The sequence below is a fragment of the Halichoeres trimaculatus genome, unplaced genomic scaffold (genome assembly GCF_033239565.1).
Source record: "Halichoeres trimaculatus isolate MK-OKI-2021-1 unplaced genomic scaffold, fHalTri1.1 fHalTri1_scaffold_24, whole genome shotgun sequence".
In the NCBI taxonomy this organism is placed as follows: domain Eukaryota; kingdom Metazoa; phylum Chordata; class Actinopteri; order Labriformes; family Labridae; genus Halichoeres; species Halichoeres trimaculatus.
Window position 1 is genome coordinate 9622184 of NW_027437202.1, and position 20093 is coordinate 9642276.

The 20093-nt window shown below is 55.4% G+C and overlaps 2 protein-coding genes across 5 annotated transcripts in view; one reads left to right on the forward strand and one right to left on the reverse strand.

Annotated features, from left to right (window-relative positions):
- The window catches only part of LOC141785808 (kalirin-like), a 21825-nt gene extending 6772 nt beyond the window's left edge, over positions 1-15053 (reverse strand). Inside the window, exons 1-41 of the mRNA XM_074664330.1 lie at positions 14422-15053; positions 11800-11874; positions 11604-11718; positions 11330-11522; positions 11008-11231; positions 10596-10920; positions 9913-10035; positions 9637-9828; positions 9424-9555; positions 9083-9217; positions 8908-9000; positions 8715-8837; positions 8474-8590; positions 8253-8327; positions 8040-8162; positions 7864-7916; positions 7388-7535; positions 7106-7302; positions 6921-7018; positions 6041-6204; positions 5813-5932; positions 5644-5723; positions 5423-5561; positions 5167-5301; positions 4912-5065; positions 4661-4776; positions 4418-4540; positions 4153-4335; positions 3952-4076; positions 3527-3593; positions 3293-3402; positions 3101-3170; positions 2926-3015; positions 2750-2842; positions 2310-2421; positions 2046-2236; positions 1871-1972; positions 1637-1791; positions 1344-1446; positions 273-434; positions 1-141 (exon numbers count right to left, since the gene is read on the reverse strand). The exon at positions 1-141 is cut by the window's left edge and continues 58 nt beyond it. Coding sequence (XP_074520431.1) covers positions 1-141; positions 273-434; positions 1344-1446; positions 1637-1791; positions 1871-1972; positions 2046-2236; positions 2310-2421; positions 2750-2842; positions 2926-3015; positions 3101-3170; positions 3293-3402; positions 3527-3593; positions 3952-4076; positions 4153-4335; positions 4418-4540; positions 4661-4776; positions 4912-5065; positions 5167-5301; positions 5423-5561; positions 5644-5723; positions 5813-5932; positions 6041-6204; positions 6921-7018; positions 7106-7302; positions 7388-7535; positions 7864-7916; positions 8040-8162; positions 8253-8327; positions 8474-8590; positions 8715-8837; positions 8908-9000; positions 9083-9217; positions 9424-9555; positions 9637-9828; positions 9913-10035; positions 10596-10920; positions 11008-11231; positions 11330-11522; positions 11604-11718; positions 11800-11874; positions 14422-14476 — 5331 coding nt within the window. The 5' untranslated portion in view covers positions 14477-15053. The remainder of the gene's footprint in view (positions 142-272; positions 435-1343; positions 1447-1636; positions 1792-1870; positions 1973-2045; positions 2237-2309; positions 2422-2749; positions 2843-2925; positions 3016-3100; positions 3171-3292; positions 3403-3526; positions 3594-3951; positions 4077-4152; positions 4336-4417; positions 4541-4660; positions 4777-4911; positions 5066-5166; positions 5302-5422; positions 5562-5643; positions 5724-5812; positions 5933-6040; positions 6205-6920; positions 7019-7105; positions 7303-7387; positions 7536-7863; positions 7917-8039; positions 8163-8252; positions 8328-8473; positions 8591-8714; positions 8838-8907; positions 9001-9082; positions 9218-9423; positions 9556-9636; positions 9829-9912; positions 10036-10595; positions 10921-11007; positions 11232-11329; positions 11523-11603; positions 11719-11799; positions 11875-14421) is intronic.
- iqcb1 (IQ motif containing B1) lies at positions 13766-20017 on the forward strand. Of its 4 annotated transcripts, none has more exons than XM_074664335.1 (15): positions 13766-13840; positions 16129-16270; positions 16346-16514; positions 16638-16755; positions 16892-16961; positions 17169-17268; positions 17388-17560; positions 17636-17745; positions 17820-17938; positions 18021-18087; positions 18165-18240; positions 18361-18521; positions 18625-18762; positions 18929-19085; positions 19252-20017. In XM_074664335.1, the coding sequence occupies exons 2-15, from the start codon at positions 16144-16146 to the stop codon at positions 19491-19493; spliced, it is 1827 nt and encodes a 608-aa protein (XP_074520436.1). In that variant the 5' UTR covers positions 13766-13840; positions 16129-16143; the 3' UTR covers positions 19494-20017. The 4 variants fall into 4 exon arrangements, with proteins under 4 accessions (XP_074520436.1, XP_074520435.1, XP_074520434.1 ...); XM_074664334.1 differs by lacking the exon at positions 13766-13840 and adding an exon at positions 14297-15740; XM_074664333.1 differs by lacking the exon at positions 13766-13840 and having other exon boundaries at positions 16009-16270.
- Positions 20018-20093: the final 76 nt, after the last annotated feature.

The window sequence follows — 20093 nt, forward strand, 5'->3', positions numbered from 1 at the left end:
GGTGGAGTTGCAGGTGGAGGAGGTGGTGTTGGACGTAGAGGAGGTGCTGGAGGAGGTGGTGGAAGCAGGAACCAGCCCCTCCATGTCGGCTGCACTGTGGGAGTGTGACAGGCAGAGGGCGCTCATGGGCAGTAAGCCCTCCTGCAGGGGGCGACAGAGAGGAGGTCAGAGAGGAGGTCAGAGAGGAGGTCAGAGAGGAGGTCAGAGAGGAGGTCAGAGAGGAGGTCAGAGGTGGATCTGTGGGTCTGAGGGTCTGAGGGTCTGGGTCTCACCTGTTGGGGGGACTGGTCCGTGGTTCTGACCAGACACCACCCGGGCCGGTCTGCAGAGCGCTCCACCAGCTCCACGGTCTGACCACAGCGGACGCTCAGCTCCCCCGATCCTCCAGAGGAGAAGTCCAGCAGCACCACCACTAACTCACAGCCCCCAGACAGCTGGAAACACACACACACACACACAGGTGAGAGACACACACACACACACACACACACACACACACACACACACACACACACACATACACACACACACACACACACACACCTCCCCAGATGAAGAACGACTAAAGTCTGACCCTACAGCATCCATACATCACCATACCTAACCGACCAATCACAGCGCAGGAGCCCTCAGCTCTGATTGGTGGAGAGGAAAAAGGAAAACATCATGTGATCCATTTAACTCCAGCTGCAGTACGAAACACACACACACACACACACACACACACACACACACACACACTCACACTCTCAGAGCGTCTGTAGGGAGTAACGGGTGTTCCCCGTCCAAATCGAACACAGATGTGATCAGCAAACAGCTCAGCAGTATCTCACACACACACACACACACACACACACACACACTGAGAAACTTCAAAATACAAAACTTTAAATTAAAATCTTTAAACTAAAAACTTTAAAACTTTAAAAGACTTTAAAAAACTAGAAGTGTTTGGTGGATACAGAGGAACACACTCACTCACTCACTCAGCAGCAGCTCTGATCAGTCCTGATCTCCACCAATCACAGCTCAGATATTTAACCCCACAGCATGTCCCAGTGTCGGGGGTCAAAGGTCAGCCCCTGACCCCTGCCTCAGCTCCCCATCAGCAGGTAAACAAATCAAACGCACCTCATCAGCTGCGCAGAGGAAGACTGAACGTTTCTAAACCAGAGTGAGCGGAGGAAACTCCCTCACACACTCACACACACTTTCACACACACGCCCAGCCGGCTGCAGCAGCGGTGAGGTCATAAGACTGCCTGACACACCCCTCAGTGTGTGTGTGTGTGTGTTGGTTAGAGCACATCTGTGTGTGTGTGTGGTGTGTGTGTGTGTGTTACCTTGTCGCTGTCGGCGGTGTTCTGTGACGTTCTGGAGGCGATGGAGACGGTGTCCGGCTGACTGCTCGCATCACCAAGACTGTCTGCGTCCTCGCTCGTCTCCCTGACACACAGACACACACACACACACACACACACACACACACACACGTGTTAGCAGCACTCTCTCTCCTCTTACTGAGCTTTAAACTCACAGATCACATGACCAGAGGTATGTGTCACACACATGTTAACCGTGTGTGTGTGTGTGTGTGTGTGTGTGTGTGTGTGTGTGTGTGTGTGTGTGTGCTGACCTGCGGCTGATGCTCCTCTGTCTCCCCAGGGTGGGGTTGGGGGTCTTCGGGAGCGGGATGGGCTCCCTCAGGGCGCCACGCAGGTGGCCCCGCCTCTCCTGGATCACCTGGCGGATGCTGCGGACCCACTCCTGCTTCAGCTCCAGCGAGGCCGCCTGAGGGGGGAGGACAGGTGAGTCAGCTCACACACCTGGAGACATGCTAACAGCGGCTAACGCCTGTGATGTCACACACCTTCAGGACCGTCTTGTTGTCTGACGTCGGCGTTCGTCCCACCCACAGGGCGAACTTGCAGGGGTCTCCCTCAATGTGCTCGGTCACCCCGAGCTCTGAGGTCTGAGGGGAGAGGGTGTGTGTGTTTACCTGCTGTCCTGTGAGTGTGTGTGTGTGTGTGTCAGTGTGTGTTTACCCTCAGTCTGCTCTTGTACAGGTATTTGGTCCGTCCAGACGAGTCTTTGATCTCCTTGCTGAAGATGAGTGACAGCTCGAACAGGAAGAGGTGTCGGTCCCGCCCCTTCCTGATCAGAGACTTCGGCTCCCAAACCAGGAAGGAGTCCTGGAGGAGGAGCTCGCCCTGCACCTCCAGACCCTCCTCCAGACCTGCGAGCGAGGACAGGTGTGAGCTCACTCTAAACATGAAAACGTCTCTGACTGCGTCTCAGGTGTGTGTTACCTTCCAGCATGCTAACATGCATAGCATCGTTAGCTCTCTTTGGCACGCTCAGCATCACGTCCAGGCCCTCCTTGATCTCCCCTTTGCCCTCCTCGCAGCACGCCAGCAGCTCCTGCAGCAGAAACAGGACTGTGAGGCTGTTATAAATAACCCTGACTCCTCTCAGCCGCTAACGTTAGCCTGAACAGACAAAAACAGACACATGAAAAATGAAGAGTCCATGTGGACGCCGTCCTCAGACCCCTGCTGCTGCTCAGCTCCTCTCTCCAAACAAACATGAAACCTCTTTTATTTTTATTCTGGGCACAGTCGGCTCCTCTGGGCTCCTCATGAAGCGTCTCTGCGTCTAAAGCTGCTCTCTTTAAACCCTCTGAATCAGGCAGGAGGAGCAAACACACTCCTCCTCTTGCTTTAACTCTCGCTGGCCCGCTCTGCGTTACCTTCAGCAGCAGCTGGTACTTGGTGATCCTCTGGACCGGTTTGATCAGGGCTGAGGAGATGGAGTTGGCCAGACCGTGTCTCCTCTGGACCTCCTGCACACACACACAAAATAAAAACTCAGAGGTTTGTTTTCAGCACACTCAGCGAGCACATCACCAGCGTCTGAGCGCCTGACCTCGAAGAAGCCCACGCCGTGCTGCTGGATGAGGAGACTGGAGTCCGGTTTGTTCCTGCAGTAGGTCACGTACATGTGGAACTTATCGGCCTGAGACACAGAGAGGAGGGTTCATTAGAGGGTTTGATCAGGAGCTGAGGTTATGAATCACTGAGGATGATGATGAGGTGGTTACCCAGGTGACGAAGCAGTGACCCACGTCCTCAGGGAGCTGCTCGTAGTTTTCCAGCTCCTTCAGGAAGATGCTGAAACGCAGAGCAGAGAGTGTGAGCAGAGAGCCTGCAGAGTCTGTGCTCTCATGCAGCGTGCAGCGTGCAGCCTGCAGAGTGCAGCGTGCAGCATGCAGCATGCAGCATGTGCAGCATACCTGTTGTGGAACTCGTAGATGTCCTGGATGTTTCCAAAAACTACGTCGTCTTTGTTGGAGAGACCAGGGGGGACGTCCTCTGAGCCGCTCGTCATCTCCCACAGGTACGTCTGCACAGACAGAGAGCATCACCAGGTAAGGAGGGTGTGTGTGTTTGTGTGTGTGTGAGTGTGTGCACAGAGCTGCCAGCAGAGGGCGCTGAGGTGACCACAGAGTCACATAGACAGGTTTTACCTCGATGCACTCCTGCAGGTCTCTGACGTAGACTCTCTCTGTCTGCAGGAGCTCCGCCATGATGTACCTGAGGACACACAGACAGGTGTTTCTGCACACAGACAGGTGTTACTGCACACAGACAGGTGTTACTGCACACAGACAGGTGTTACTGCACACAGACAGGTGTTACTGCACACAGACAGACAGGTGTTTCTGACACAGACAGGTGTTTCTGACACAGACAGGTGTTTCTGCACACAGACAGGTGTTTCTGACACAGACAGGTGTTACTGCACACAGACAGGTGTTACTGCACACAGACACACAGACAGGTGTTACTGCACACAGACAGGTGTTTCTGACACAGACAGGTGTTACTGCACACAGACAGGTGTTTCTGACACAGACAGGTGTTACTGCACACAGACAGGTGTGTGTCTCACTCTTTCTTGCGCGCTGATCGTCTCTTCTCGTCGCTGACCTGGTGGCTCGGGTCGGACAGGTTCACCTCAGGGTCTGAGTCGGACAGGCTGTTGGGGATCAGCTCCAGCTCCAGGTCCTTGTTGTCCTGTGGGAGGATGAGAACAGGTCAGAGCTCACCTGTCAGGTGTGTCTTTGCTCATGTTTACCTTCAGTCCTCAGACCTGTGAGCAGCCGCCCAGCGCCGTCTCCAGCAGGTGGCGGTACTGTCCCATCCTGACGGTGAAGTCGCGGTAACGTTTGTCCACGGTGGAGACGCAGCGACGCAGCTCTGTGCGGTGGGCGTGGCCTTTCGCCAACATGCTCTCAGCTAATTGGATGAGCAGGTGAACCTTCTCCTGAGTGTGCTGAGAGACAGGTGGGCAGGTGAGTGATGACATCATGAGGAGGTGCTCTACCTGAGTGTGTGTGTGTGTGTGTGTGTCTCACCTTGGCAGACACACAGAACTCTCTGTGCTGGTTCAGCAGGTCTTGTGTCTCTGGGATGGACGCGCCTGCTGACGTGTGCGTGGACAGGTAGTGATCACCTGACTGCTGCAGCCAATCCATGGCCTGCAACCAGAACACGTTAAAACAACGGTCAGAGGGTTAGGTGAGGAGGTCACAGGGTCAGGGACTGAGGGATCAGTCCAAAGACTTCAGACCAGGCTGAAGACCTCAGACCAGGTGTACCTGCTGGGCGTGGCTCTGGAACATCAGGTACTGCTGGCACTGATCCAGTCTGCGTTTCTTCAAAGTCCAGAAGTGAAGGACTCGGTTTTCCCTCTGGAGCAGCTCACTGAGGATACCTGCACACACACACACACACACACACACACACACACACACACACACACACACACACACACACACACACACACTCAGTGAGACCTGTGGGGCTCCTCTCGGACTCGGGCTCCTCGTGCTGGTTTTTCTGAGCTCACCTTTGACCTGCTGCTCTGGGACCCTGGAGTGTCCTGTGACCTCTGTGACCCCGGACACAGTGACGCTGTGGCCTGAGATGTTGGCCATGGTGGCGCTGTTGCGGTGGATGTACTTGAGGAAAACTTCAGCGTTACGTCGGGCCAGAGTGCACGCCTGAAGGAGACAAGGAGGTTAGGAAGGTACCGCTCGTCCTCACACACCTGGTCAGGTGTCTGTGCTCCTCTGTGCTCCTCTGTGCTCCTCCTCCTCCTCACCTTCAGGAAGGCCTCCTTCTGCTCCATGTGTTTGTTGATGAGCGGCAGCAGCTGCTCCGGCTGACGCTCCCCACCTCCACACCAGTCCTCCTCCCTGCGGTACTCCTGCTCCAGACTCTCTAAGACCCCACACACCTGGGAGGAGGGTGGACAGGTACGCAGACAGATCAGAGGTTAGACAGGTGTAGAGACAGACAGGTGTAGAGACAGACAGGTGTAGAGACAGACAGGTGTTCAGACAGACAGGTGGGCTCACCTGCTGGGACGTCCTGTAGAAGGCTGCGGAGGCGTTGACCAGTTTCAGACGATCCTCAATCCTCAGCATCAGAGTCTGCCAGTGCAGCGCCACCGTCTGGGCACAAGACCTCACTGCGTCCGGGTCGTAGTGGCCCGACCTGAGAAGGAAGAGGTCAGAGGTCAGATCCTGGGCGGAGCATCACCTGCTGAGCGTGCGGCGGGCGGAGGAAGAGCACTGACCTGACCAGCAGCTCGGCTCTCTGCTGCAGGGCCAGAGCCACCTGATGGGTCCTCTGCAGGGAGTCGGCGTGCAGCAGGGCCTGAGGACGCACAGCAGCTGATTGGCTGACCTTTGACCTTTCCCCATGACTCCCACTGCTCCTCTGTGAACGTGTGTGTGTGCACTCACCTCGATGGCCTGCTGGAGGCGCTCATGCTCCCTCTGCAGCTGCTCAGCTTCAGACAAACAGCTGGAGTTCAACATGCAGGACGACAACATGACCTCCCCCTCCGAGATCCAGCCCAGCACCTGACACACACACACACACACACACACCGAAATCTCAGGTAAGCATGTCCTGAGAGAGTGCACAGTCTCTCCTGTGTGTGTGTGTGTGTGTGTGTGTGTGTGTGTTACCTGTTTGACCTGGCTCTGCAGGTGTCTCAGCTGCAGGTTCTGCTCCAGGTGTGTGTGTGTGTGATCTGCTATCTGCTGCAGCTCCTTTTGTTTGTCCTGCAGGAGGTGCTGCAGCTCCTCCACCTGAGAGGAGAGACCCCCCTCTGCCTCCGAGAGCTCGATACCTGACACACACACACACACACACACACACACACACACACACACACACACACACACACACACACACACACACACACAAAGATAAGGATCTTTGTGCAGGAATGTTTCACGTCTGGTTTTGATCTAAATTCTGCTTTTACATGTGTGTGTGTGTGTGTGTGTGTGTGTGTGTGTGTGTGTGTGTGTGTGTGTGTGTGTGTGTGTCTCCATGGCAAATTCAATACCCAGGTTTCCATGGGGACCAGCTGTGTGCTTCAGAGAGCAGTTTCCATGGTAACCTCATCCCCCTTTCCCCCTCTGCTCGCTGTGATCCTGGTCAGAGTGATGCAGCATCCAGACCGTCCCCCTCCCTCAGCCTAAACCAGACCCAGCCTAAACCAGACTCTGCTGTTCCCTCTCTAAACCAGGGACTAAATATGGTTCCTGCTCCATCTGCTTCCTGCCAGCTGGGCCTCCAGCCAGAGTCCGGTCGTTTGAGGCCGAAGTGGACTCTGGAAAACCCTCAGAGACAGTTTGGAGATCCAAGCACAGGAAGCTCTTTACTGAGTCTCTGTGAAGTGGACTCTGGAAAACCTTCGTCTAAAAACCCCTGCCAGCCCCTGGAGTCCACCCAGAACTATAATCTACTTCAGGACCAGATCCAGGATCGCCCCAGAGCTCTACGGCCCACAGAAGACCACCTGACCCCCTGAGGATGGAGGTGCACCTGCCCGCTCACCTGAGGCCTGGACCTCTGTGATGTACTGCTGGAGGTCGTGACCTTGCTGGATGACCTCGTAGATCATGTTGTTCATGGCCAGGCGCCGCTCCATGTGCCTGAGGATCAGAGGGGTTCGTTAAACCTGAGCAGACTCTCTGATCTGGTCTGATCTGATCTGATCTGATCTGGCGTCATGGTCGTACCTGTGGATGCGCTGCTGAGCGAGCGTTAGCACCTCAGGGCTAGCCTCTGCTAGCCGGGCTTGTCCCAGAGCCAGTTTGTCCTGGGCCAGCTTGTCCTGGTTTGTGTCTGTGAGCCTCGGAGCGGCTGCTTTCTCTGAGGAGAAGTCCTGGGACTGTTTCTGGAGGTCCTGCTTCCACGCGTCCATCTCCCCGGTGACCTGAGAGCAGAGCAGGAGGTGAGCTCACCTTCACGTGGTGCAGCGTAGGAACCTGAACCTTTAACCTGAGAGCGGAGGAGCTCACCTCCAGCGTGCACTGGTGCAGGATGCGGAGCTGCAGGAAAACATCCAGACGGATCTTCCTCTGGTGGAAAAGTTCCTCCAGCTGCACGTGGGACTCCTCCAGCTGCTGGAGCACCGTCTCCACATGAGCCACCGAGCTGCCCTGGGGCCTGAAACAAACACACCTCAACGATCAACAGAGCTGGAGACGAACCGACCTGAGACGGAGCAACAACATAAAAACACACAGAGAGAAACATCTACACACAGGAAACACACAGGCACCTCTCCAGGACACACAGAAGAGAAAACAAACGCACCCACACAGGTCAGGGTGTGATGCAGAGTCATGTGATGTGCTTCAGTTCAGGAAGTTAAAATCAGACGTTATGTTACAGAGAGCGACTGACGGACTCAGACTGACCCCGACCTGAGGGGACAAACAGTGCACCTGTGCAGCGCCGCGGCGTGAATCAAACACACCCGCTCTGTGGGTACCTGAGCTGCAGGATGAGGTCTTCTCCTTCCCGGATGACGCTCATCGCTGCCTCCTGTGGGTCAGGGTTAGAGGCAGGGTTAGTGTGAGGGTTAGACGCCAGGGGTCAGGGGTCAGGGGTCAGGAGGGTTAGGTCGTTGTTAGACGTCAGGTGAGAGGTCAAAGGTCAGCAGGTTACCTGTGTGTTGGCCTGCTGCTGCTGCTGCTGACTGATCAGAGTCTGAAGAGCCTCCACCGAGTCCGGGCACACGCAGAGGTCAGAGGAGAGCTGCTTCTGGAGACCCTCCATCCACACCGAGAGCTGAGGAGGAGCAGGAGGAGCAGGAGGTGAGGAGGAGCACTTTATAACATGATTTATCACAGTGTGTGTGTATGTGTGTGTGTGTCTCACCTCCTTGGTGTGTGTGTAGAAGGACACGGCGAGGTCCAGCAGCAGCTTCCTCTGCTCCACTCTCTGGATGAAGGCCTGCAACACAAAGTGGATCCATCACACACCATCAACACATCAATAATTCACATACACACACACACACACACACACACTCTGAGTGACTCACACTTCCTGTCCGAGCCTTTCACAATAAAAGCCTCCTCATGTTACAGGAGGGTTACCTGCATACGGAGCTCCAGGTCCCGCGCCGCCTGGTAGATCTCCTCCTCCTCACACTCCCCGGACTGAGCCAGCTGGTCTGCTGCTTCCAGAAGCTTCTCTGCGTTAGTGTAAGTGTTCTGCCACACACACACACACACACACACACACACACACACACACACACACACACACACACACACACTCTGATGTTAGTGCTTCCATCAGGCTGTAGCACGATGTGTTGCTGTTGGATCGTCTCACCTGTGCGACCTGCTGGAAGTCGTCGTGGCGTTTCTGCAGCGCTCGCGCTCGGTGCAGGGACTTGCCCACGCCGCTGTGTTTGTTCAGGAAGACCTCGCCGTGCTGCTCCACCCAGTCCAACACCTGAGAGAGGGACAGGTGTGAGACACCACGCTCTGACTGAAGAGAGGCGGAGCTTCCAGAGCGTTCTTACCTGTCTGACGTCCTGCTGGAACACGCACAGCTGCAGACGCTGGTGGAGGCGGAGCTTACGGTGCTGCCACGCCCCCTCCACCTCATGGTGACCCTGCAGGAAAAGAAGAGGTAGCTTTAGCACACCTCCACCTGTCTGTCTGTCAGCCTGTCGGCTGCTCTGAGGCTGGACACACCTGCATGACTTGGTGCAGAACTCCCATGATGCCGTGCGTGGCGGCGGTGAAGTCTGGTTTGGCTGCAGAGTCCTCAGCGTCGGTGGTCGGTGTGCGCTGGAGGACGTCCAATAGGGCTTTACCGCTCTCACTGACCTGCAGACAGGTGAGGGGTTAGACAGGTGAGGGGTTAGACAGGTGAGGGGTTAGACAGGTGAGCAGATAGACAGGTGAGCAGATAGACAGGTGTGCAGACAGACAGGTGTGCAGACAGACAGGTGTGCAGACAGACAGGTGAGCAGACAGACAGGTGAGCAGACAGACAGGTGAGCAGACAGACAGGTGAGCAGACAGACAGGTACCTGTGTGTAGTTGGCAGAGATCTCTTCGTTCAGCTCCAGGTGTTTCTTCGTTGCTGCTTCCAGCTCTGCTGTCGCCGACGGCAACGAGCCCTCAGAGCACACCTGGACCCAGCCCTCCACTCTGAGCAGGAACTGGACAGGTACAGGAGGACAGGTGAGCATGTGGTCAGCACGCCGTCCTCTAAACAGACCTGTGAGGTCAGAGGTACTCACCTGCTCCGCCCCCTGGTGGAATCCTGTTGCCATGGCGAGCGTGTTGCTGCGCTCCTCCAGTGCCGTCGTCAGGGACTTCCAGTCCTCCTGTAACCGTGACGACACCAAGGCGATTCGCTCCGCCCCGTAGTGACCCGCCTCCGCCAGCCTCGCCGCCACGGTGACCACGCTGTCCACATTCACACTGCCATTCTGCATCAACACACACAGGAAGTGAGTGTATTTAACACACACACACACACACATCATCTCACACACACACACCTGCCCACTCACCATGCAGTTGGCGGTGAAATGCTGATGCTGCGTCTGGAGGTCGACGGCGTGCTGATGACTCTGACCGACCTCTGACAGACTCTGGACGAACAACTCCTTACTGTGAGCGATCCACTCCGACATCTGAGAGACAGACAGGTGAGAGGGAGACAGGTGAGAGACAGACAGGTGAGAGGCAGACAGGTGAGAGACAGACAGGTGAGAGGCAGACAGGTGAGAGGGAGACAGGTGAGACAGACAGGTGAGACAGACAGGTGAGAGACAGACAGGTGAGAGGCAGACAGGTGAGAGGCAGACAGGTGAGACAGACAGGTGAGACAGACAGGTGAGAGACAGACAGGTGAGAGGCAGACAGGTGAGAGGCAGACAGGTGAGAGGGACACAGGTGAGACAGACAGGTGAGAGACAGACAGGTGAGACAGACAGGTGAGACAGACAGGTGAGACAGACAGGTGAGAGGCAGACAGGTGAGAGGGAGACAGGTGAGAGGCAGACAGGTGAGAGGGAGACAGGTGAGAGACAGACAGGTGAGAGGCAGACAGGTGAGAGACAGACAGGTGAGGCAGACAGGTGAGACAGACAGGTGAGACAGACAGGTGAGAGGCAGACAGGTGAGAGGCAGACAGGTGAGACAGACAGGTGAGACAGACAGGTGAGAGGCAGACAGGTGAGAGCAGGCTGACCTTGGCGGCGTCCTGCTCGAACAGGTGCAGCTGCAGGGCCTGGTCCAGGTGCAGCTTCCTGTCGCTCCAGCTCTGCAGCAGGTGCGTGCGAGCCGCCTGCATGCGGTCCAGCAGAGACGACACCTTCGGGGCCACGCTCTGGAAGTCGGCGCCGCCCGACAGCCAGCTGCCGTGGCTCCCGCCCCCGCCGCTCCCCTCAGTGGAGGCGTCACCATGGGCGGGACCAAGACGCATTCGCTGCAGTAAGCTCCGCCCCTCTCGCTCCAGAGCATCGACCGGAGCCGTGGCGATGGTGTTGCGGAGGCGTCCGTGTTCCTCGAGGAGTCTGTGGACAGAGAGAGCTGGTCAGACAAACCTCTACGGATCCGACCGTGGATCAGACCATCGCTGTGGCGCCGAAGCTGAGCCTCACTTGCGGGCCTCGTCCACGTCCTGGGGCTCAGGGATCCGGTTCAGCCCGGCCTCCAGCTGATCCAGCTGGGCCAACAGCTGCGTGGCAGCTCCCGAGAACTCCTCCAGACCCAGACGCAGCTCGGTCCACTCCACATGGTCGTACTCCAGCGAGCCGCCGAGGTCAGAGGTCAGCTGGGAGGGGTCAACGAGGCGGGACAGACCCTCCACCGACACCAGGCTGGTCTGAGACAGGAAGACAGACGGAGGACAGAGTGAGACCAGGACACCAGAGTCCCTGAAGGTCCACAGCTCACAGCAGCACCAGGACCCTGGACTCGTACCTCGAAGCTGAGCTTGGCGCTGCCCAGGTTGGTCTTGTGTTTCTGCCAGAAGGTGTCGGGTTTGATGAGCAGCGCCGTGTGGATGTTGGAGGAAAACGACTCCTGCAGCGTCCGTAGAACCGGCTTCACGCTGTCCCACTTACTGCCCCGCATGTCCACCACCACGGTGAAGCCCCGCGCACGCACGTCCTCACTGAGAGACAGAGAGACAGGTGTGACCACTCGCCTGTTCACCTGCACAGGCTGAGACACAGACAGGTGGAGGGGGGGTTACCTGGGTATGGTGGACAGGTACGTAACCAGTCGGCTGAGGTCTTCCTGTTTTATTCGATCATGATTGGTCCTGGCAGGGAAGGTCAGGATTGGTCCGCCACGTTTGTCCCGCCCACCTGGAAGAGTGGGATGGTTACAGTGGGTCACACCTGGATTAAAGAGCAGGTGAAGCGTGGACAGGTGTGGGCGTGTCTTACCTGAAACAAAGGCTACTTTCTCTCTGAGCACCGTCAGGACGTCGACGGCCCGGACGCTCTCCGCTTTACCTGAACCTGAGGCACAGAGACAGAGTTCACCTGCTGCTCACCTCATCCCCTCATCGTGTGTGTGTGTGTGTGTGTGTGTGTGTGTAAACACCCAGGCCTCAGGTCTGGGGATGACTCCCTCCTCCACCAACCTGTCTCCACACCTCCACCTCCACCAGCCAATCAGGCTGCAGAGAGGAGCTGACAGACATTTCAATTAAAGAGCTGCAGCTCACTGTGTGTGTGTGTGTGTGTGTGTGTGTGTGTGTGTGTGTGTGTGTGTTACAGACAGACATACAGGCCTCCTGTGTGTGTCAGATCATCCTGCACAGCAGGGAGAAGCTAATCCAACACACACACTCACTGAGGGCATTAAACGCCTCACATTAGCAGCTCAACGCGCCGCGCTCACCCTCAGAGAGAGGGAGGGAAACATGGAGGAGCCTCACCTCCTCCTCCTCCTCCTCCTCACTCTGTCTCCTTCATCCCTGTCCTTGAGTCCTCTCCTCCTCTGGACTGATCCAGCTCCTTAAAGCCCTGGACTCAGACCTCAGACCCAGACTGGCTGCGGTCTGTGCTCAGTTTGTTCAGAGACCTGAGGGGGATTATGGGGGCTGCTGTGGACCCTGTTTTCACATCAACCTCTTAACACGAGTATATAGGTCAGGACCAGGCGTATCAATCAGAGCCTCCTAAAACCAGGGAGGTGTTTGACTGCAGCAGCTCGTTGGAGCTCGGGTTCTGGTTTATCCATGTCTGAGCCGGACTCGGGTGGAGGTTTGTCTCCACCGTCCACCTGGAGCCGTCACAGGTGGAGCAGGAGGAGTTGTGAGGAGATCTGAGGTTATCATCATCAGACTGTTCCTCTCTGAGCCAATCACATCAGACGTCCATGTGAATGAACTGACCAGAGACGTGTGTGTGTGTGTGTGTGTGTGTGTGTGTGTGTGTGTGTGTGTGTGTAGTACACGTCTGAGAGCAGGAGCTCACAGCCTGCAGTCAGTAATGAGTGTGTTTGTGGGTGTGTGTGGGCTGTAAACATGACACCGTGTGTGAATCCAGGACGCTCACATTGATCCCCGATCAGCTGCCTCTCAGGACGACTCACTCTCATCCAGCTGTCAATCAAACCGGCTCCAGACCAGCAGAGGGAGTCGGAGGAGGGATCTCCATCCTGATCAAGCTGTCTCACCCCAATAAAACACTCTCACACACTCTGAGTCAGTGTAAAGCCCAAAATAGCCTCTTCACGGAGCAGATGAAAGCCTTCAGAGAAAGTCAGTCTGTCAGGACTCATCACACACATTACGCAACGACAAATAATGAAACCGCTTCAGCACGGCGTCCTCTGAGCGTCTGAATGTCAGGCTGAGAGACGAGCACGTCACGCTGAGGCTGACACTAAAACACAAACGTGAGCGTGGAAATAAAGTAGCAGCACGTGGACAGGGTCTCTGTAAACCCTCCACCTCAGACTGCCTCCACCTGAACCTGGGCGGTGGTGTGGTCTGATGATGTGACAGGCTCTCCTGTTGCACTCTGACACACTTTGACCAGGAACCACAATCAGCTGGTTAGCGTTGGTTAGCGTTGGTTAGCGTTGGTTAGCGTTGGTTAGCGTTGGTTAGCGTTCAGCTGCTTTCAGTCTCACTGTTTGTCTTCAGAGCTCACATCACCTCTCAGACTCCTCCAGGCTGTAAACCACGGCAGATTTTATAATCCCCATGAGGAGGTGAGGGTTTAGTGCAGATTATTCTGGTTTAGCAGACAGCGTCCTTCTTCAGGAGCAGCTGGATGGAGCATGTTAGCCCGAATCTCTCCAAGGCTCAAACATCAGCTGTAATGATCCTCTGACCATCTTCTGTTTCTCATGTTTCTCATGTTTCTCATGTTTCTCATGTTTCTCATGTTCCTGCAGACCTCAGAGGGAGACCAGGTCCCAGTTTGACCCCCCCTGCCTGGCCTCATGAAGATTATCCAGGTGTAATCTCAGGTAACTGCTCACCTGTCACACAAAGCCTCCATTTACTCTAAATACCTGCATGCAGCATCAGAACTGTTGCCATAGTAACCTGCAGGTGAGCGTACCTGAGGGAGCTAAGATGATGTTAAATCTGAGGCCTGTCAGCCAATCAGAGCGCAGCATTAATATCAATACAACTCATAATACTAAACATACACACACACACACTCACACACACACACACACACACACACACACACACACACACACACACACACTGAGTGCAGGCCTTCCCACAATCCTCCTTGGTGAGGACCCTCCACCCCCAATACACACACACACACACACACACACCTCTCAGTGCCATTGGATGGAGGGATGCTGACACACACTTAACACACATTTATAGCATGTAGCCTACACACACACACACACACACACACACACACACACACACACACACACACACACACACACACACACACTCTGAGTCAATGGGCGGATGTGGAGGCATCATGGCGACAGCAGCTCCTACTACACACACGCGCGTGCACACGGACGCACATGAATGCGCGCACACACACACGCACACACGCACACACACACCCTACCTGCCGTCGCCAGGCCGTCCGGGCCCGCTTCTCCTCCTCCATCCACCGGATTCATCCTCCCTCCTCCTCGCGCTGCTCCTTCGCCTGGCGCCTCCCTCCTCCCCCTCTCCTCCTCCTCCTCTTCCTCGCGCTCTCTCCTCCGTTATGTACCGTCGCTTGCTTCGCTCCGCGCGCCTCCTCCCTGCCTACCCGTCCATCCCTGCGGCTTTACATCGGATCGGGTCGGTCCAGGACCCGGGGAGACGGGCGGGCGCACCGTAGGATGGACGGATGTGTTCCCCTCCTCCTGGTACCGATCGGTCGGTCACTGCTGCATCCTCCTCGGCTCAGCCTCGGTGGTCCTCCTCCTCCTCCTCCTCCTCCTCCGCCGCTGCTGCTGTTCTTACGTTACCGTGATCCCGCGCGGCATCGCATCACATCACGTCACCGCTCCTGCCTCCGACCCCGTTACTGCATCAGTTACTGTCTCCGTGAAGTTCCCGCAGCCCCGGTGCTCCTATCTCTCCTCCTGCCGGTCCAGGCAGCGGACGCTCGGTCGCTCGGTGTGTTTCTCCACGCAGGCGCACCGGAGAGCTGGAGGGGCGCTGTGCATGAGGGCTGCAGCAGCTGCTGCACCGAGAAACACACACTCTCTCACACACACACACACACACACACACACTTGCACACACATACACACAACCCCCGCTTCTCGCCGTTACTATGAACGTTACCGTTACCGTCAGACCCGGTAATGTAACGGAGAGGTGGTCATGTGCGCGTGACACCAAGATCTCTTTACGCATGAGCGAAACTCGGTAAAACAAAGAAAAACACGCAGCGTGTTTATTTTTTTATCACAATTCTCAGACAAAGAGACACAAATCAACTTCTCCCACGACCCAAAACATTCATTCATTTTTTTTCCTCTTTCAGTTTTTTTCTCGGAGAAAAAATCAAAACATTCAGATTTTATTTTAATTCGTAGGAAAAACTTTCTCTGAATGTGCAAAAAGTCAAACTGGTAATATCTTGGAAATAAATTGACCCTTGACGCCTGCCGTAGAATATATCAGAAAACAATCACCAGTCATAAAGAGAAATGAATGAATTCAGCGCCACCCACAGGACGACTGCAAACACTGCAGCCTCCACACGGAAATTTCAATTACGTCAGTTATCTGTGAAACACACACACACAGGATAGGCATTAGTGCAGAAGGAAGTGACGTCGCTGCTTCATGACGTCAGGTTGTCATAGTAACGGCAGAGCGTTCGGTCCTCGGTGTTAGCTCACTGATCGACCCAGCAGAGGTGGATTTTGTCTCTTTTCACTGACTGTGAGTTGTTTTTTCAGCCTCAGTGTTTCCTGTGAACTCTTCTCTGTCAGTTTAATTCAGCTCTGTTTGATTCTTTAAACAGTTTTTAGTTAAAGTGTAAAAACAATGAAGAATCTGTCTGTAAGCATTTAGCATTTAGCAGCTAGCAGCTAGCCACAGGCTGACAGGTGTTTGTTATGGAGGTGTGACCCTCCTCAGTCTCTGATGCAGCTGTTTGCTGGGCACTGACAGGTGATCTGACACCTGACACACCTGACACACCTGTCTGGACCTGTCTGGACCTGTCTGGACCTGTCTGGACCTGAATGTGTCCCTGTGGCTGGTTGTAGACTGAGCTGGACTCCTGTGGATTAGCTCCTTGATGACCTGTGTCTGTGACTGTTTGCAGGTTGTTACAGGGAGAATGAAGCCCCAGGAGGAGGAGAAGGAGGTGAAGGAGGAGGCCATGGTGTTTGAACTGAAGAGGCAGCTTCAGGATGAAGACCTGGACCTGGAGCAGAGGCTCCGCCTGCTGAACACTGGGTTAAACAGTGAGTCCACCTGGATCACAGAGAGACCCCATACAGGATTCTGGGACCTGAAACTAACCCCTGTGTCTCTGTCAGAGATCTTAAACATGGCGGCCGTGCAGACAGACAGCGGCGTGTTGACTCATGTGAAGGCTCAGCTGTTTCTGAGCGGCGTCCTGAGTCACTGCCTCCTCATTCTGTCCCGGGAACCCAGGAAGCTGCGGGGGAACTGGAGCGCCATCGCCACGCTCGCCCAGCTCACCAGGTTCAGTGCATTTCTTTATCCTTTATTAGATTAGGATTCACACGTCACTCAGCAGCAGGAAGTGATGTTTAGCTTCAGGAAGAGTGAGAAAGGAGGGATAAACTCCTGTCTGTGTGTTTGCAGCTCCTGCTGTGTGGGGGTGGAGCCAGGCAGGCGCTCTGACACCTTCCACAGGCTGTTCCTGCCGTCACTGATGGACAGCCTTCTGTCATTGGCCAATGAGCTGCTGAGGCAGGAGGAGGTGAGGAGGAGTCGTCCTCACAGAGTTTTCTGTCTGTCTGTCTCTCTCTCTCTGTCAGTCTGTCTCTCTGACCGTCTGTCTGTGACTGTCTGTCTCTCTGACTGTCTGTCTCTCTGACCGTCTGTCTCTCTGTCAGTCTGTCTTCAGGAGGCTGATGGACTCGGTGGTCCGCCTGCTCAGAGCTCACCCCGGTCTCACAGCTCAGGGTCAGTCACCTTCATCTGCTCTGATTGGCTATTGATCCGTGTGTGTGTGTGCGTGTGTGTGTGTGTGTGTGTGTGTTTGTGTGTGTGTGTGTGTGTGTGTGTGTGTGTGTGTGTGTGTGTGTGTGTGTGTGTGTGTGTGTGTGTGTCAGTGTCCCTGAGTGACTGGTGCAGCAGGTCAGGTGACCTCAGGTGTTTTATGTCTTACAGTCTTAAGCTCCGCCCACTACGAGCAGATCCAGATGTGTGATGACGTCAGTGTGTCTCTGCTGTGTGTGCAGCTGTGGATTCAAACCTGCTCAGCCAGAAGGTAACACACACACACACACACACACACACACACACACACACACACACACACTCACACACACACATTTACAGAGACACACACTCACACTCACACACACACACGTCTCTTTCTCCTCTCAGGGACTTCGTCTCCGGGTTGAGCGATGACACGCTCATGCTGCTGCTTAACGAGGCTGTTGCCCAATTAGCCGTCAGCCCTGATGCGTCGGTGGGCGGAGCCTCCATCAGACTGATCCTCCTCCTGGCCAATCAGCAGGAGCAGCGCGTCAGGCCCCTCCTCCTCAGCTTCAGAGGTCAGAGGTCACGTCTCTCTGTTGGACTGACGCTGTCAGAGCGAGGGTCACTAACTCATCACTCTGTCCCTGCAGGTCTGGACAGCCTATTGGACAAAGACTGGAGGGGGCGGGGTTTTGACGAAGACGTGGATCAGCTGATTACTCTAATCCAATCAGACAGAGGAGGGAGGAGCCAGTCACAGGTTGGTCGGAGGAAACGCTTCAGGAAATGATGTCAGCTGACTTTAACCTCTGACCCCTTCCCTCTGTGTGGCAGGAGGAGTCAGAGCGTGTGCGGGCGGCGTGCGTGATTCAGGCGGCGTGGAGGTCGTTTCAGATCAGACGCAGAGTGAAGAGCCTGAACAGAGCGGTGAGCGCGCTGCAGAGGAGATACAGGTACCTGTCTGTCTGCACACCTGTCTGTGTCTCTGTCAGTACGACGTAAAGCTGAGTGTGTGTGTGTGTGTGTGTGTGTCAGGGCTCGGAGGAGACAGCAGCAGCAGCAGAGGGAGGCGCAGCGTTGGGAGGAGGAGTTAAAATATCAGGTGAGTCTCAGTGACGTGACAGTTAATAACCTGTGTGTGTGTGTGTGTCTCTAATACACCATGTGTGTGTGTTGTAGGTGTGTGTGAGGCGGCAGCAGGCGAGGAGGAGGTTCCACCAGAAACAGAGACAACTGCTGCAGCTGCTGCCTGCAGGTACACACACTCATACACACTCACACACTCACACACTCACACGCTGCAGCTATGTTCAAATGGTCCTTCTTTACCTTTGACCCTGTGTGTGTGTGTGTGTGTGTGTGTGTGTGTTTTCAGAGCAGGTGCAGCCGTACCTGCAGGAGTGTGAGCGGCGAGCAGCCGTCGTGATCCAGAGCTCCTGGAGAGGATTCAGAGAGCGGAGGCTCTACAACACACACCGACACACACTCACACACTCACACACCAGGACAAGAGCAGCCAGGACGCTACAGAGAGCGGTACACACACACACACACACTCACACACACTCACACACACACACACAAACTCACACACACACACACACACACACACTCTAACAAACACACTCGACTCTTCCAGGTGCGTAACTTCCTGCAGAAGCGACGAGCAGCAAAGGCTCCTCCCATCCCGCCGTTCTGGATTGGTCAGAGAGGTTTGACAGACAGCAGGAGGGTGGAGCTAAAGAGACAGGTGGAGGAGCACATCTCACTGCATCCTGTAAGAGCCACACACACACACACACACACACACACACACACACACACACACACACACACACACACACACACACACACAAACTGATGGTCAGAGTGTTACTGACAGCCTTTATGTGTGTGTGTGTGTGTGTGTGTGTGTGTGTGTGTGTGTGTGTGTGTTTATGCAGTCGTCCCGTGCCTCCTCTCAGGAGTGCACGCGCCTCCATGAGGAGGTGCAGCTGCTGATCCTGACGGAGCTGCAGAGGGGGGAGCAGCAGAGGAGGGAGGAGCAGCGGATGGAGGCCCTGCTGGCTCACACACACACACAGCTGGAGCTGCTCAGAGGTCTCACACACACACACACACACACTCCTTCACCTCCTTCCTCCTTTTCTCTCCTTGTGGCAGGAAGTGCCCGCTTGGCGTGGAGGAGGAGACCCACTCAGACTCACAGATGTTTTCAGAATGACATCATCACCTGCCCTGATGGCCCCTCCCCTCTCTCTGACAGATGCCCCGCCTCTTGGTGTCGTCACGGCAACAGATGCAGAGTCCTTCCTGAGCCCCTCAGGTCCTGTTGCTGCTCGGGCCTGTGATTCCCACAATGCAATGCTGCAGGCGAGCCGGCTGCCGTGGTGGAGGACGCTGGGAGACGCCACCAACGCCAGTGTGGACAGGTTTAGCCCCTCCCACCTGCAGGAGCTGGAGGCGGAGCTTGGAGGACTGTTTGTAGGGGGTCAGCAAACTCTTTAAGGTGGATGGACTCAACATTTCACCTTTGACCTTTGACCTCAGACTTTTCAAAGAGACTGATCTGAGCTGCGACGTGAGAGTGAAAAAGAAAGATGGCGGCGGCGGCAGCCTGCAGCGTGATTTTTAAAGATGAGCAGACGCTTTTTTAAACTTTCACTTCAATAAAAACACAACAAGCTTCAGTTTCTGAGAGCGTTTCCTTCCCACTCTGATGTGCAGGGCGTGCAGTAACCTGTGTGGAGCAGCAGGGGGCGCTCCTGCACAGGATTTAGTCCGTCCTGTGAGCGGCCTGAGTGTCAGGGCGCTGTTTGACGGCCCGCCTGCTGCTCCTGCTCTGATGCTTTTACTCCCTAACCTGTTTTTGTCTCCCGTTTCTCCTCCTGTGTCTGCTCCTCCTCCCTCTGCTCCTCCCTCTGCTCCTCCCTCTGCTCCTCCCTCTGCTCCTCCCTCTGCTCCTCAAACCCAGACCCGCTGTTGATGGAGCTGTAACGAGCTGTGACGAGTGCTGGGACACGCGGTCGATCACATGTATTGATCATTGATGGAGCAGCCGGACAGTCCAGGCTCAGCACGCGTTACGTAAGCAGCTGTGTGTGTGTG